General features: G+C 41.2%; 1 protein-coding gene across 1 annotated transcript; it reads left to right on the top strand.

The window, feature by feature from the left end:
• The first annotated feature begins 13,018 nt into the window (after positions 1-13,018).
• Positions 13,019-15,734, top strand: LOC140160931 (paraneoplastic antigen Ma2 homolog). The gene has a single exon (XM_072184280.1). The coding sequence runs from the start codon at positions 13,337-13,339 to the stop codon at positions 14,654-14,656; it is 1,320 nt and encodes a 439-aa protein (XP_072040381.1). The 5' UTR covers positions 13,019-13,336; the 3' UTR covers positions 14,657-15,734.
• Positions 15,735-17,572: the final 1,838 nt, after the last annotated feature.

Raw genomic sequence — 17,572 nt, 5'->3', positions numbered from 1 at the left:
GCGGCATTATGGAATACCAAAGGTTGTGGTCAATGTCATCCAGGTACTCTACAAGGACTCCAATAGCAGGGATGCCAACCTTGCAACTCAAGAAACTGTACTGATAGACCCCAAAAACTGTATTTTGCCATACAAAACTGTATTTTTTGAGATCATGTGTAATTTTACTTGTAACTAGCTGTAAACATTAAAAACTAACTTGTTTTCAAGTTTGTCAACTAAAATGACCCGTTGCATACCTGCCAACTTTTGAAAACTAGAAATAGGGACACTTGTGAAGTGTAGCGCTCGCGACTACGGCCGGGGTCCAGGGGCGCGGCCCGCCTTATGAATTTGCAATCAAATTTAGCAATGCCAAAGAACCATTCCATCAGTGTAATAAATCAATACAGAAAGATGCTTCCTTTACGAGTTATCACTCATTGAAAGTGCTACTTTGCTATACTTTACATAGATAGAAGAGGCCATCTTAAAGTCGTCATATTTCCTTAATCACATAATTGACCCAGCTGATTTTCGGATATGTGATGCACAGTTAAAAAATAATTATTAAAAGATTTAGTGACCTCAGTCAACCTTTGACCTTGTATGTGACCTTTGACCTCACGAAATTGGATAAAGTATGTAGAGGAAAGAAATTGATATATTTCTGGAAACATTGAGTTTTGTTACTTCTAATGTATAGAAGCATGCTTTGTTAAAACTTTCAAGCTCAGAATATCATTGATCATCATCATCATCAGTGCATCATCATCATCATCATCATCCATTATCATTATAGTATCAGTCGATAGGCCTAACATCGGGTTTTGTTCATGTTTTCAAAAAAAAGTAAACAATGTAATGTTAATGTCAATTAGAAGACTGTACTGGGTAGGCCTATAGTAATTGTCTATGCATGGTTAAAGAAAAATATTAAAAATATTAATGTGCCACTGGTGCACCATTGAGAAAACAAAGTCGGAAAGCATCTTGCAGGCTTATTCTTTTGCAGACCTAAATAGTTAACTAAATACCTCCAGAAGACGTAGCATGCATGTGTAGCAGTTAGATGAAGATGCTTAATGAAAAATATTAATGTGCATGAAAAATCAGGAGAAAATTATTTCGGAAGCCATCTTGTAGGCCTATTAAATATTTCTTTAATGTGCATGCATCGTGCGAAAGTCGGTAGTAAAAGGAGGTCAGAAACCTTCTTGTAGGGTTCTTCTTTTGCACCAATAGAGCTAAATAGTTAAGTAAATACCTTCAGAAGACAAAGCATTAGGTGGTTAATAAAAAAAACTAATGTGCATGAAAAATCTGCAAGTCAGAAGAAAATTATTTCGGAAACCATCTTGTAGGCCTATTAAATATTTCTTTAATGTGCATGCATGGTGCGAAAGTCGGAAGTAAAAGGAGGTGTGCGAAAGTCGGAAGTAAAAGGAGGTAGGAAACCTTGTATGCTTATTCTCTTTTGCACTAATAGAGCTAAATAGTTAACTAAATACCTTCAGAAGACATAGCATTAGGTGGTTAATAAAAAATATTAATGTGCACTGATGAAAAAGTCAGAAGAAAATTATTATCTTGTAGGCCTATTAAATATTTCTTTAATGTGCATGCATGGTGCGAAAGTCGGAAGTAAAAGGAGGTGTGCGAAAGTCGGAAGTAAAAGGAGGTAGGAAACCTTGTATGCTTATTCTCTTTTGCACTAATAGAGCTAAATAGTTAACTAAATATCTTCAGAAGACATAGCATTAGGTGGTTAACAAAAAATATTAATGTGCATGAAAAATCTGCAAGTCAGAAGAAAATTATTTCGGAAACCATCTTGTAGGCTTATTAAATATTTCTTTAATGTGCATGCATGGTGCGAAAGTCGGAAGTAAAATGAGGTAGGAAACCTTTTATGCTTATTCTTTTGCAGTAATAGAGCTAAATAGTTAACTAAATACCTTCAGAAGACATAGCATTAGGTGGTTAATAATTTTTTTTTTTTGATAGGCTGAACGTAAAATCGTATTTTTTGAGGGAAAAACGTAAAATCGTATTTTTAACAAAAAATCGTACAAAATACGGCAAAATCGTACTAGTTGGCATCCCTGCAATAGTGCCGTTATGGTAGATGGAAGTATCTCAGAGCCTTTCCAAGTAACAACTGGAGTGCTTCAGGGTGATGTTTTGGCACCATTCCTGTTCATTATCCTGGTAGACTACCTCCTGAATAAATCAACTTCTGGAATTGTTACCTACCCACGTCGGTCAAGCAGGTATCCTGCCAAGATGCTGAATGACCTGGATTTGCTGATGATATTGCCCTGTTGGAATCTTCTATAGCCCGGGCCCAGTCACAGCTTACTAGGACTGCAACAGCAGCAACAGATCTAGGCCTTGTCATCAGCGCACCCAAGACAGAATATATGACTGCAAACTGTAACGCCCAGCCAGCACTTGAAGTCTATGGTAGTACCATCAACCATGTCACAGATTTCAAGTACTTGGGTTCCAAGATGGACTCTAGTGTTGGAGACCTAAAAAGAAGAAAAGCACTAGCCTGGGCCTCTTTCTGGAAACTGGAACGCCTTTGAAGAAGCCCATCCCTGCCAATCGGAACAAAAATCAAGCTGTTTGAGACAACTTGTGTCACTATCCTTCTGTACGGGTGCGAGTCATGGGTAATCACCAAGGACATGGAAAACAAGATCAATGCCTTTGCCACATCTTGCTACAGAGTCATGTTAAACATCAAGCGTGTGGATCGGATCCCAAATGAAACCATCTACAATCTGACCAACACCACTCCACTGATTGCCAGAGTCAAGATTCATCAACTCAAATTTCTCGGCCATATACTGCGTCTTGAAGATGATGAGCCTGTGAAAGAATATGCCTTTATATTCCACCACATGGGAAGAGGAAACCGGGACGGCCGCAGACACTGTACTTACAGTATGTACAGCGCCTCCTGGGAGATACTGAAGGGATGCTGCAGCCAAACAAAATTGTTTCGCTTGCCCAAGCTCGCAACAGCCGACTGATGATGATGAGTAGATAACAAACAAACAAGCAAACAAACAACAAACATGTAGTAACAAAAAAATATACCAAATGAAATGTCTGACTTTTATGATTAAAAAAAATTAGTTCATACGGTTCCAAATGGTATCATCAGTATTATAGATAACAAAATATTGTCAACCGTTCTTACTTACTTTCTTTGTATTTTGTATAAAAAAACGATCTTGAGTAGATAGCGGAAAAACAAACAAAAAACAAACAAAAAACATCAAAATCAAACTTTCCTAACAGATGTTTTCTAAATTTGTGAAATATTTTCTGTTGTTTTATTAGGCCCGCAAAGGCCGCAATACTATCTTCAAAAGATAGCCGTTTGCGCACGTACGCGTTGCGAGAAAATGATGCAGATCGTAAATGATGCAAGCTGTATAATATCCTATGGGACGCTGAATTAGTGCTGCGCCCCCTTGTAACGGCCGTCGTTATGAACGCGTTCCTTTTACATTCTTCGCGCAAAATAAGAGATGCGCTTCACAAAATGTGCTCTATTTCAATCATCTTACTATAAATAGGGAAATGTTGTATGTATCTATCTATCTATCTATCTATCTATCTATCTATCTATCTATCTATGTATCTATCTATGTATGCTATAAAGGCTCCGTCAGTTTCGATCCAAATGTCGCCAAATTCATACGGGAGATCGATGAATATACGGGAACGTGTTTAAACTTTATTTGGTTGAAAACGGTCAAGAATTGGCCTCAAAATCAGTGAAAATGTTGCTATGCTGGGTAAACAAAAAAGGGAGTCAGTTGTCAAGCTAGCCCGTGCGCGTCGTACGGGCGTATCTAATGCGAAAGTTTGTACAAAACCCACAAGCCGCTCGCGTAGCGCAGCGATAGCGCGCGGGTAACGCAGCACTACGCCATGTCGCGGGTAAACGACGCAGAGTCGCGCAATGAATGATAATACGGGTGAACGACCGACCGTAGGCGTAATAAATACGGGGAAAAGATGTGTGTTAAAAAGTACAAACAACATGAAGAGGTAGGCCTACTGTAATTAAAAAAGAAAACAAAATGAGGACAAACAGGTAGGCCTACGAGTATGTGGGTTAGCCTATAGTTAGTCACAGTAAGAAAATGAAAACAGGAATAAAATAGGCTAAAGAAGGAAAGAATAATAAAATCTAATAAAATTAGATGATTTAAATATAAAAAAAAAGCTATTAAACTGAGGACAGAACTAAATAAATAACATGAAAACGGGAAATCACAAGCTAAGCAGCAAATAAAAAATGAAGTCAACAGGAAATGTAAGAAAGGACAGATTTAGAAAATAATGGGAACGGGATTGAGTAAATAAAAAACATGGTAACGGAAATTTGCAAGCTTAGCAGCAAAATGTTTTTAAAAAATGGAACAAAATTGGCCCATGTAGAAGAAACTAAAAAGAAAGAAAGAAGCTAAATGGAAACTTAGGCTTAACGAGGGTCAGACTCAGATAAATGAAATTTACCTTTTCAATGATTCTGTTCAGTAATTCCTCCCGTTTTAGTGAACGCTCCCATTTACTCACCTAGCGGGGACCCGCGCGTAGCGCGGGTGTCCCGCTAGTCTTACTATAAATAGGGGAATGTTGTATCTATGTATCTATGTATCTATGTATCTATGTATCTATGTATCTATGTATGTATCTATGTATGTATGTATGTATGTATGTATATGTATCGCTATAAAGGCTCCGTCAGTTTCGATCCAAATGTCGACAAATTCATACGGGAGATCGAGGAATATACGGGAACGTGTTTAAACTTTATTTGGTTGAAAACGGTCAAGAATTGGCCTCAAAATCAGTGAAAATGTGGTCCGTTGCTATCCAAGGTAAACAAAAAGAATGACTCAGTTACTAAGCTAGGCCTGCGCGTCGCACAGGGCGTATCTAATGCCAAGCCGCTCACGTAACGCAGCGATACCGCGCAGGTAACGCAGCACTACGTCATGGCACGCGTAAACGACGCAGAGTCACGTAATGAATGATATTACGGGTGAACGACCGTAGCGTAATAAATACGGGAAACAGATGTGTGTTAAAAAGTACAAACAACATGAAGAGGTAGGCCTACTATAAATAAAAAAAAAAACAAAATGAGGACAAACAGGCTGTACGAGTATGTGGGTTATACTTAGTCACAAAATTAAACCGGGAATAAAATAGGCTAAAGAAGGAAAGAAAGAAACTCTTCAGGAAATGTAAGGGGAAAAAAGCTATAATAAAATCAGGAAGTTTAAATAAAAAAGCTATTAAACTGAGAACAGAATTAAATAAATACCGGTAACATGAAAACGGGAAATCACAAGCTATGCAGCAAATAAAATAGAAGCTAAAATGGAAATGTAAGAAAGGACAGATTTAGAAAATAACGGGAACGGGGTTGAATAAATAAAAAAACATGGTAACGGAAAATCGGAAGCTTAGCAGCAGTAATTCCTCCTGTTTTAGTGAACGCTCCCATTTACTCATCTAGCGGGGACCCGCGCGTAGCGCGTCTTACTATAAATAGGGGAATGTTGTATGTATCTATGTATCTATGTATGTATCTATGTATGTATCGCTATAAAGGCTCCGTCAGTTTCGATCCAAATGTCGCCAAATTCATACGGGAGATCGATGAATATACGGGAACGTGTTTAAACTTTATTTGGTTGAAAACGGTCAAGAATTGGCTGCAGAAACAGTGAAAATATGGGTAAAACGGGTTTTTGTTATGAAAATCGGTTGTCAGCCTACGCGTCACTGCAGCTGGCCGGCAGCGCGTCGGCGCCTCGTGCGTAATGCGCACTACGCCAATGGGCGCGTAAACGGCGCAGAGCCACGCGACTGCGAGCCAGACACCAGTGGACATGATATTGATAATACGGAAAGAAGGAAAAATAAAGGACAAAAAGGTACAATGACGGGTCACGGGATTATGATAACGGGTGAACACGTCCGCAGACACGCTATGAGAGGACGTAATAAATACGGGAAAAATGATTCTACCTGTTCAGTAATTATTCCTGTTATGGTGAACGCTCCCATCTAGCGGGGACCCGCGCGAAGCGCGGGTATCCCGCTAGTGATGATAAACAAAGATTACAAAAAGTCATCCTCATGAAAAATTATTGGGAAAAAACACTTTATTGGCCGAGTAGGCGCCTACAAAGTCTAAATATGCGTCCAAAAATCCTCAAAAAGGCTCAAAAATGGATTTTAAGGTTAATAGACATTGTTAATCTGCATGAAGCCGTTTTGCTGAATATTCAGTAGGCCTACGCAAAAAGATCGTAATTGTTACCACTGGAACGAGGGGGGGAGGTATTTATACTTCAAACTCAGTAATAAATGATTTGCAAAAGAAAATGGCAACACTGATAATTTAGAAAAGAAATTAAACTTGGTTCAAAGACGTGCTCAAATTGTCGTTTGTCACTAGTTTTGTGGGTTTTGTACAAACTTTCGCATATTGGAGGAAAAGTCGAAATATTCGATTTTCGGCATGTCGGCACTGATGTTTAAAACATCATTTCTCTTGAACGGAATGTCGCAGAGACATGAAATCTTCGATGTTGAGCTTCAAATTTTCTCTAGTTTACATAATGAGTAATAAATGTGGATTTAAAACCTTTTAACACCTTGTAACGACCGTCGTTATGAACGCGTTTCTTTTACATTCTTCGCTTAAAATAAGACATGCGCTTCACAAAATGTGTTCTATTTCAATCATGATGATAAACAAAGATTACAAAAAGTCATCCTCATGAAAAATTATTGGAAAAAAAACACTTTATTGGCCGAGTAGGCGCCTACAAAGTCCTATGCGTCTAAAAATCCTCAAAAAGGCTCAAAAATGGATTTTAAGGTTAATAGACATTGTTAATCTGCATGAAGCCGCATTTTATGTAACAACGAAATTCGGCTAATATAGTCCATAGTGAATATGAGATTGTAGCGAACATATCTACCGACATGTTCGCTTTAAATCACTCAATATTGGCTCATATGAATTCGACAAGTGTGTTTAATGATAACATGCAGAAAAAAACTGGACAATTGATCTCAAAAGCAATTCTCTGTGGCGGATTAAGAGAAAACCCCATCTTGAAATGTGAGTGGTGAGTTTAGTATATTTTCAGCTATTTTTTTTGCACCGCAAAATAGCGAAAAAAGTCAATGGTCATCGATATATGTCGACTAAAGTTTTGGTATCTAGAGAAACAGAGCTTTAATTTGATAACAAATTTATTTTTCCAAGTATTGCAGGGACGTCAGAAATGGTGCTTGAAGTAGGCCGAATTCACACGTTATCCTATGGGACGCTGCGCCCCCCGAACGAGAAACGGCCATTTTATTCCGCCATTTTGAATTGTTTCGAGGTCGGGGCCAAGGGACCCAGGCTAACAATTATAGTAGAGGGCAATAATGTTTATTAGAGGGCAATATGCTATTTTTAGTAGATATCATTTAATTAGGGGGCAATAGATATTATGCCATCTTCAGGACAAGCGTTGTTTCATGAGATAACTCGCCAGCAGCATTGTGCAATAAATTAGCATTAATAATAATATGTTAAAGTTTTTTTACGCATTTTAAAAACACTTGGCCGATAGGGTATGCTGCTGTGTAGAAAAACTATCTTACTCTCATGTATATTTGTGACGTGTCATGTCAAAAGGAGACACTTTTGGGCAGGTTATCAATTTTGAGGTTTTTACATATCTTACATACAGAGATATTTTTCCGGGGGGCACTTCAATTTGAAATGGATATAGGTGTAGGGCTGGCACTTTCACACTAAGGGGCATTCGGTGAGAACAAAATGTAAAAAATATGGGGTCATTGGGTGAGAGCATGATTTTTGGCATTCGGTGAGAACAAAATGTAAAAAATATGGGGTCATTGGGTGAGAACATGACCTCTTTTTAAATGGAATCTTTGGGTGAGAACCGAAACAGCGCCTCAGAAACCTCGAAAATCGACTTTCTAGCTCTAAATGGCTTCAAATTTCTTTGTTTTTTCAAAATAAGTAACAAAATCAGTGATAAATGAAAGTTGCTGTTCAAATTGAACTTGTAAGGGTCTTTGGGTGACAGATCAAATGGAAAAATAATGGGTCTTCGGGTGACAGAGCATGTGTTCGTAAAAAAATATGGGGTATTTGGATGACAGCGATGCTGAAAAAGGGGGTCTTAACAGCCCTACATACGCGTCACCTCCAAAGTAGGTGTGCGCCCTTGGTAGTATCAGGGCACCGACACTACCTCATTTGCATAGCAAATGACCCGTCTCCTCCGCAGCCAATTTGGTTTCCATCGAAATCAAGCTGGTCACGGAGGAGACTACCCTCCTTTGTGTTTGGAGAGCCCTTCTTGGAGTCTGTGTATGGAGAGGAGAAACGCCATTAAACGCCATTAAAACCAAAGAGCTTTCAATAGTCGTAGAGTAGCAATAGATGATGTAATGCTTTGTTACTTTGATGCCGATTAAAAATTGCGACAGGCTATTCATAAAAGTGGTACCATTGTTTGTTTCGAACAAAGGGGTTCAGCCATTAAATTGGTCACTGATCCGGCATCATATTAACGCTTTACACAACAGGCGAGTATAAATAAAGTGGCCACAATACGCCGTAGAAGTGACGTAGTTAATCGGATTAACTACCATAGCAGTAGATGAATACAATTTTGGCAATATCGCCCCGCACTACAACGTTCATGCGGTACCGATGCATTGAACCATAGATGTCAAAGAAATGCTAATCACTTGCACCTGTAAGATTAGCCTCTTTGGAAAGAGCGGTATTGTATTCAATCTATTATTTGATTGAAGACAGGTGATGAGTGCAACCTGCTGCAGTGCAGCGTGGTATATTTAAAAATTGCATTCATCTATTGCTATGGTAGTTAATCCGATTATGACGTCACTTCTACGGCGTATACAGTCATGTGTAAGGGCAGTCATGTGTAAAGTGGTACCATTGTATTCACGTATCCCAAATGTGCGCTTGTGCGGGCCTGAATTCTAAGGAGGCTTAAGTTGTCGATATAATCTTTTTTATCACCCACCTGACTCCAGGCGCTTCATTTAGATAAATTGAATGCTCCAGCTGATCGATAGCACATCAGAATGTGAAGGCTGTCGGGTCCACAATAATAGTACTCTTAAATGGTAATCGCTGCGTATACATGTAAGTATATAAGTAAAGGCCTATAAAGGTTTTTTTCACAAATGTCCATTTAATTTTTGTAACACTCTCTAATTTGATCACCTAAACCTATATTATTTAGAGATGTACTAAGGTATGGTAAGTATATAAAACCATAAAACTTATTAACCATTGTGACCCAGTTTTGTGCCCCAGTTTACTTGGAAGACCCTGAGATACCACAAAGACATTCTTTTCCATCCTGTTAGTGACATCATCACTTTGGGTGCAAAGCTAAATTCCAATTCCTCAAATCTTAGGGAATAGGCCCAAAATTGGTTAGATGAGTCAGCAGCAGATGGTCAGTTAAAACAATAACTAACATAGGGTTCTTGAGATGTAGGTGTATTGGGGGTGCGATGACACACCCTAAGTGCTGGCAACATGGATTGCAACTTGTATCATTCCAATACTGAAGTCAGCGACGGAACATCTGCACCCTTTGCTCTTAAGACTCTTCTTTGTTTGATACAGGTAAGCACCACCCAATTTTTGGTCACTTTTGTAGATATTTATGTGTAATGTTAATTAGTGATATCATATGGGATCATAAGATAATGTTTTATTTTATCTTTTAAGATTCAAGATGATGTGATTTTATTTATATCAAAATAATGATAATGTGAATAATATGCGCAAATCGTATCTTCGCTGTTTTGAAGAATTTGATATAATTAAGGCTGACAAAATGTGATCTACATTTTGATATTATATTTATGTAGGCCTATATATCCCATATGTGTTCACTTATATATTGTAGAATTTGATTATGTTATGTTGTTATCAGTATGTATAGGAATTATTGTTAACGATATCATAACTTAATAATTGAGGTTTGATGACCAACACCATGACCCAAAGTCATAGCTTATTTTTCTGATATTTATGTGATTACCAAATTTCACATAATTAATAATATTGAAGTTGGTCTTTGAGTTAAACACAATAGTTTTAATGAGGAACTTAAACTTAGTTGTGTAATTGCTATTGAAACTTTCCTAATTGAAAGTTTAACAGAGAATATTTAGTCCGAGTTACCTGTGCCGACCCCTAGTCCGCACATTCATTTGTACAGAGCCATAGCAGAGGTAGTACCAAAAGTAACTCAGGATATTATTTTGTTGATGTGAAAACTTCTACCAGAAGTTCTAAGAAATGAGTCATACCCTTGATAAATCAATCTTTTGTGCTATGCTCATCACCATGATGCTTTATCAACACGGTGCCAAAGAGGACTTAATTTTACTTTGGAATCCTCTTTGTGGTCACAATAGGAGCAAGGTGTTTGACCTGCCTACTTACCTGTTGGTATGCATTTTATGAATGGAGGAATGTAAATAGTATTAATTGGCAGTGTTAATTTGTTTAGATACTTGCTCCTACTTAGAATAAAGTCTTTCATGAATGATGACTTTCAATTTCAAGTATGACAACATTAAGATAATTATTATGTTCTTGGTTAAATAGTATACAATCAGCCAATTAGTCACAAGGCTACTAATTACTATTTTTGAATGTTAATTAATTAGTCCTGATGCAATTAATTAATTATATGCTAATTCTAGTTTGTTTATACCATTTGATCACTTTCATAACTATGAAGTTGACTTTTGGCTTTAACTGATGAAAGATGCTCACTTTAAAAGATGTTTATTTAATTATATTTGAATGTGTGATGAGAAGACCATAATTCCGGTAGTATACTCCAAGGACTTTTTTCTTTTTTAAGTTTGAGTCACATGACTGCTCATGATGAATGAAGCTGGAACTTATTTGTGTTGCCATGCCAACCAAAGTGGTTGACCTTAATATACTTGGAACTGGGTCATGTACTTTTGCTTGTGAATAGTTTGGTCTTTTATATGCATTTGATCAATTGATGATTGTGTATTACAATTAGATATTCTTAATGATATGACAAGTAGGATTTGTGATGTGCCATATCCATGATCATGATGTAATACGCTCCTGCGAGGATGTGTTATATTTTTATATAGTTTGGATTATTTTATTATTTCCAATTATTTATATATCAATCATGGTTTGGATGATTGACTGGCATGATCATGTTTGATTGTCATATTATCTGATTTCACTTATGTTTATGTTTACGCACTTAGTAGTTAGACTTATATTATTTTAGTAGATATAGTTTACTATTTAAAATGGGTAATTCAAACCATTGTATCATTCCAATACTGAAGCCAGCGACGGAACATCTGCACCTTTGCTCTTAAGACTCTTCTTTGTTTGATACAGGTGCCGGGACCATCAGCACTTGCTGACGACGCTCCATCATGATGTCGCCTGTCGCTTGAGGTACCCGTCACCAACGTCGCTGTCATCATCATACGTATATGGTTGTTTGCCGTCTCATAATCCCTTGACATGAAAGGCGATGAGCGCCTTCGCAGATTTACTTTAGTCAATTCAAGTTGATGAACTTTTGAGTTTGGATGCAACGAACTCTTTATCGCACCCCGATACCGTTGGTGGATTCGATCACTTTTTCTACATTTACTTCCATTTTGTTGAACGCATGAACTTGTATGCGTGATAATGAACTTGTGCTTATGTGTACTTGAGCCTCTATCTTCGCTTCGAGATCGCAGTTCATTATGACTCTTTATTCGCGACAAAATGGCCATAGTGTTTGTATATGTACATTGTTCATGATATTATAATTTATGCTTTATATTTGTTTTGATTGCAACTGATTTGCATAATAATGAAGTATTAATAATAATAATTACTTTTGCTTTTGGATTACCTACAAATTATGTTGTCCACTGTTATTGTTTTTAATTGCTTTTATTTTTAGTAAGATTACATGGATCTACTTAGTAGACCACGAACCTGCTCCTCCTTGACCTTCTGAGTCTCGAGAGGGGTCACATAATTTTGGCGCCCGGTAAGGGACTGTCTATATTAATTAATTACCAAATTTTAATTACCAAAAAGTAATGTCCCTGTGATTTAATTATTTTTGGATTTTTTGAGAAATTTGATGGACAACAATGTTGATTTTAGAAACAACCTTTTGTTTTATTATATGTGGTAGTGGTGCGAACCTGATTTAAATTAATGAAGTCTAAGATATATTAATCAAGTAATTAATTTTAGTTTGTAAATTAAATCTAATACTGGAACTAATTTGCAACTCACTTTGCTACGTTGCGTCCGAAAACATCGGACTTCGTCAGGCATCTGATTGAAGATGTTGTGATGACGTCAGATGTTGTGACGTCAGACGGCGAGGAATGTCTCGTAACGCCGGGTCCCATGCACGTGACAACTGGAAGCGGAGTCCCCTTTTCTGTTAATGGCGGGATCCTCCACTCTCTCCCATATGGATTCTCTGACTCCTCGCTCAAACCACTTCTCCTCCTTATCTAGAATAACCGCTTCCTCAGGGTTGAAGAAATGTTCAGTTTTCTTGTTGCAGTGGTTGTAAACCGCGGAGTTTTGGGCTTCGCTGGAGCTAGGGCGCCTGTGTTTGTTCAAACGCGCTCGTAGAGATTGTTTTGTCTCGCCTACATAGGAGTCACCACAGTCATAGGAGTCACCGCCGTCTGACGTCACAACATCTGACGTCATCACAACATCTTCAATCAGATGCCTGACGAAGTCCGATGTTTTCGGACGCAACGTAGCAAAGTGAGTTGCAAATTAGTTCCAGTATTAGATTTAATTTACAAACTAATGTTTTGAACTACTGGATGAATAATCTACACCAAGATACAAGTAATTAATTATTTAATCGATCTTTGAGTTTTTAGTCTCTTGTGTTTGCATACAGGTGTGGATGTCTATCGCTGCTATCGTGTGGAGTGATACAAGTTGCGAGTCTGCTAGGACTTCCAAGCTCAAGGGTAAGCGTGAAGTTGTACTCGTACACCATTGCATCTCAAGGGACTTATATTAGTTCAGGCTTATAAATGTTTAGATATTTGCTGACATTTGCTGACTATTTAGGTATTAATTATTGATTATTTAATTTGATTGGTATTGGTTTTGCACCCAGGTTAATAGGTGACTTCAACCCTAACACCCCTTTAGACCTTTATTCCTACTAACATTTGACCCAACATGGCTGCAGCAAGTAAAACGGGTCACAATAAGTGGGCACAAGAGAAGGGTATTGATCTTGAACATGCCATAGTAATTTTAGGTATCGACAGTGATGTCAAAACGGAAGTTATCGAGTCGGAGTTAAAAGACAGCGGGTCCGGGAAGGTTATTGACCGCCGGGATGTTGCGGAGGGTGAGGATAAAATACACGAGGTCCTCTACCAGTTTAAGGGTAAGGTGAGTTCCCTCCTGTTAGGTGCCAACATCACCATAACAGGGGGCACTAAATGGGATATCCTTCAGCTGAAGGATCAACCTGCTGATGATGACTTCGCAGCGAAGCTGCAGGAGTTCCTCACCCTTCACAACAAGTCGCTGGGTGACCTTCAGGAGAGCATCCCTGGGGCGGTGCACAACCATGTGTACACCATCGGGAAACACTTGACGAAACCGCAGTACCGCCGACTGCGGATGTTCTCCTGGAAGTCCCCCGTACCCAGCGGTGAACTTCCTTTCGAGACCTGGGTCCAACATGCGGACCAGGTGGCCCAGGACTCGAGCCTCTCCGACGAAGAGAAACGCTCCAGGTTGGTGGATGGCCTAACTCCACCTGCCCTAACAGTGTATCGGAAGGCCATGCTGGCGTCCGGATCATCGCTGACAGCCCCTGAGCTGATTATACAGCTCAGGAAAGCATTTGGGGTTGCTTGTGAGACAGGTGAGCTGTACCTCGTTTTCCGAGAGACTTATCAAAAATCGGGCGAGACCCCATCCTCCTACCTGACCAGGTTGGAGGAGGCCTTAGATCGGGCCATTGCTTTCGGGGAGGTCAGCGATAGTGAGGCCGATTCCCTTAGGCTATCGCAGCTCATCAAGGGCTGTATCTACAGCGAAGGCCTGGTGGGTACCCTGCAGCTTCGCCAACGGAAGGGGAACCCCCCAAGTTTCGTTGCGCTGCTGCAGGAGGTCCGCATAGAAGAGGCAGCAGAGTTGTCAAGGCTGGAAAAGCGCCAGCTGGACAAACCTGCTAAAAAGGCCCACTCTAATGTTACCGCAGCCCTAAGCCAATCAGATGGTATGGCCAGAGAGCTGCGTGAACTGAAGGCTCAGGTTGCCGCTCTTCAAGCCCCAGGACCTTCCTCAGCCACAAGAGGTGAGCGGTCACCCGCATCCAAGCAGGGTGACACGACTGATTTAGTTGCTGAAGTGCGCAGGCTGAAGAAGGCACTGGAGGATGTACAGAGGGGCAACACTGGCCGACAGTACAGACAGAGACCGCGGCCTACCACTTTTTGCTACAAAGTGCGGACAGCAAGGCCACATGCAAGCGGCTTGTGACGCCACCCCAAATCCTGAGCTCGTGCAGCAGAAGCTGCTAGCACGAGCGCAATGATCGGGAAATGGCGAAGGGCGCCTGAAAGAGGGCAGGCGGGTGCCCAAATATCATTTAATATGCCCCACACATCCAATGTAGCAGGCTCGGGTTCAAAGGTGCCCTCCACAGTCCCCCCAGGACTGGTGGGTGAAAGGATGCTAGCGACCGTGTCATTGGACGGCAAACAGTGCCAGGCACTTTTAGATAGTGGATCGCAAGTGACTTGCATCTCACAGTCTTTCTATAATTCCAAGTTGTCTCATCGGAAGATATGGCCCCTCAGTGACCTGGGTGTCACCGGGGCTGGTGGGCAGAATGTCCCCTACCTGGGCTACATTGCCGTCAATGTCACGCCCATGGAGATTGAGGCTGGGGTTAAGAAGACTGTGAGGACACTGGCTCTGGTTATGCCGGACAACGACACAAATCGCGACACCCCTTTTCTACTGGGCACCAACTCCAGCTTGCTGCAGACCATGCTCCATGACTGCCGGAGGGTTGCAGGTAAGAGGTTTACACAGAAGTTGCAGGTAAGTACGGCCTGGTTGACCGCCTACGCAGAGGCTGCCACGCTTGAAAAGTGTGGCCAAGATGGTCTCCTGGGCCAGGTAAAACTCCTCAACCCAACGGTAGTTCACGGTGGTAGCACAGTGGAGTTAGTGTGTGGCATCAGGAAGCCGTGCAATACAGAGATGCAGGTGCTAGTGGAGGCCCATCCCACCTTAGCGGGAGGTCTGATGGTGCCCCCATGTTTGATAACATTGCCTCAAGGGCAATTTGCGAAGATTAAGTTGCGAGTGTGTAACAGCTTGCAAAAATCTATCAAACTGGGGAACAGACATCTGATAGGCCAGGCCTTCGTACCTGACTCTGAATTGCCCCTGATTTTGATAAAACTGATTCGACAAAGGGCCAGCAAGTCTTTGCCCAGCTTGCGAGTACCAGCGTTGAGGTACCTCCACTGTTCAGTGTCAGTGACTCTCCGATCTCTCCTGAATGGAAAGAGAGGACCCGTCAGGTGTTGGATAGGCATCAGAAAGCCTTTTCCACACATGACCTGGACATTGGGGGTACTTCCGCTGTGAAGCACCACATCAACCTGAATGATGACACCCCCTTCCGCCAGAGGAGTCGTAGGATAGCTCCAGCAGACTTTGAGGATGCTAGGAAGCACATCCAGGACCTTCTGGCTAAGGGTATAATTCGTGAGTCAGAAAGCCCTTATGCTTCTGCAATTGTCCTGGTCCGTAAGAAGAACAACGATCTTAGGCTGACGGTCGATTATAGATTGTTGAACGCTAGAACCGTGCGTGACCAGTATAACATTCCTAAGAACGAGGAAACTCTCCATTCTCTAACTGGGGCAGCCTGGTTCTCATGTCTGGACCTCAAATCTGGGTATTATCAGATAGAGATGGAAGAGGAGGACAAGCAGAAGACTGCCTTCTGGTGCCCCCTGGGGTTCTATGAGTTTAATAGAATGCCTCAGGGAATCTGCAATGCACCTGCCACCTTCCAAAGGCTGATGGAAAGGTGCATTGGAGACATGGCCTTCACTGATGTCATGGTATATTTGGATGACCTTCTGGTTTTCTCCAAAACATTGGAGGAACATGAGCAGAAGCTGGATCGAGTACTCTCCCGTCTGGAAGAGTACGGGTTAAAGTTGAACCCAGAGAAGTGCCAGTTCGTCCAACCATCAGTGAAGTGCTTGGGGCATGTTATATCTGCCAGAGGTGTAGAGACTGATCCTGGCTGATCGAGACTGTTAAGTCTTGGCCGAGACCCAAGAATGTAAGGGAAATGAAATCCTTCTTGGGCTTCGCAGGCTATTATCGCCGCTTCATACAGCACTATAGTAAGATCGCCAAGCCCTTGACTGAGCTTATGACCTTGTACGAGCCAGTGAGGAAGAAGCGAGGTCAGGCTAGAGCTCCCTCTAGGCCAGCCAAGAAGGCTGAAGTCAAGCGGCCCAGCCCAGAAACTCCCTTCGGTGATAACTGGACTGAGCGGTGCCAAGTGGCTTTCGACACCCTGATCACAAGACTCACGACTGCCCCCACTCTACAGTTTGCCGATTACAGCGCCCCCTTCATCTTACATACCGATGCCAGTACAACTGGTTTGGGTGCGGCACTATATCAGCAACATGATGGCAAGTTGAAACCAGTGGCTTATGCCAGCAGAGGGTTATCGAAGAGCGAGGCCAATTACCCAGCTCATAAACTGGAATTTCTGGCCTTGAAGTGGGCAGTGACTGAAAAGTTTGCTGACTATCTGTATGGTACCCACTTCAAAGTCCTCACTGATAACAACCCTTTGACATACATTCTGACGACAGCCAAGTTGGATGCAACAGGTCAGAGGTGGTTAGCATCTTTGGTGAATTTTGACTTCGATCTGAAGTACAAGCCAGGTAAGAATAATCAAGATGCTGATGGTCTTTCTCGAAGACCACAACAGCCTCCCTATGAAGATGAGGAGTATATCCATCTTCAAGATCAGATTGGGAAGATGAAAGCTCGTTTTCTGGGTAAGCCCATTGAGACACTTACGATAGCATCACTTACCGCTGCACCTCTAGACCATGTTGCAACCATCACTTCCCCAATGTTTGCTGCAATTTGCGCAAGCCATGGTATCAGACGGCCTGCAGTCACATGTGCAGCCACCAATGCGACAGACTCTGATCCCAGACCTGTCAATGGTCCTGAGGCTTCTGACGACGATGATGACCCCCTGGTGGATTCTATAAGTGACTCTCCAGATGTTATCCCGCCTCAGTTCATTGACCCTGTGGGTCAGAACCTCCTGTCAGGGATCAACCTACAGGAATGGCGCCACCTACAACGGAAGGATGCCAAGATGGGTCATGTGTG

The sequence above is a fragment of the Amphiura filiformis genome, chromosome 9 (assembly GCF_039555335.1).
Source record: "Amphiura filiformis chromosome 9, Afil_fr2py, whole genome shotgun sequence".
Lineage (NCBI taxonomy): Eukaryota > Metazoa > Echinodermata > Ophiuroidea > Amphilepidida > Amphiuridae > Amphiura > Amphiura filiformis.
This window is presented reverse-complemented; position numbering and strand designations above follow the sequence as displayed.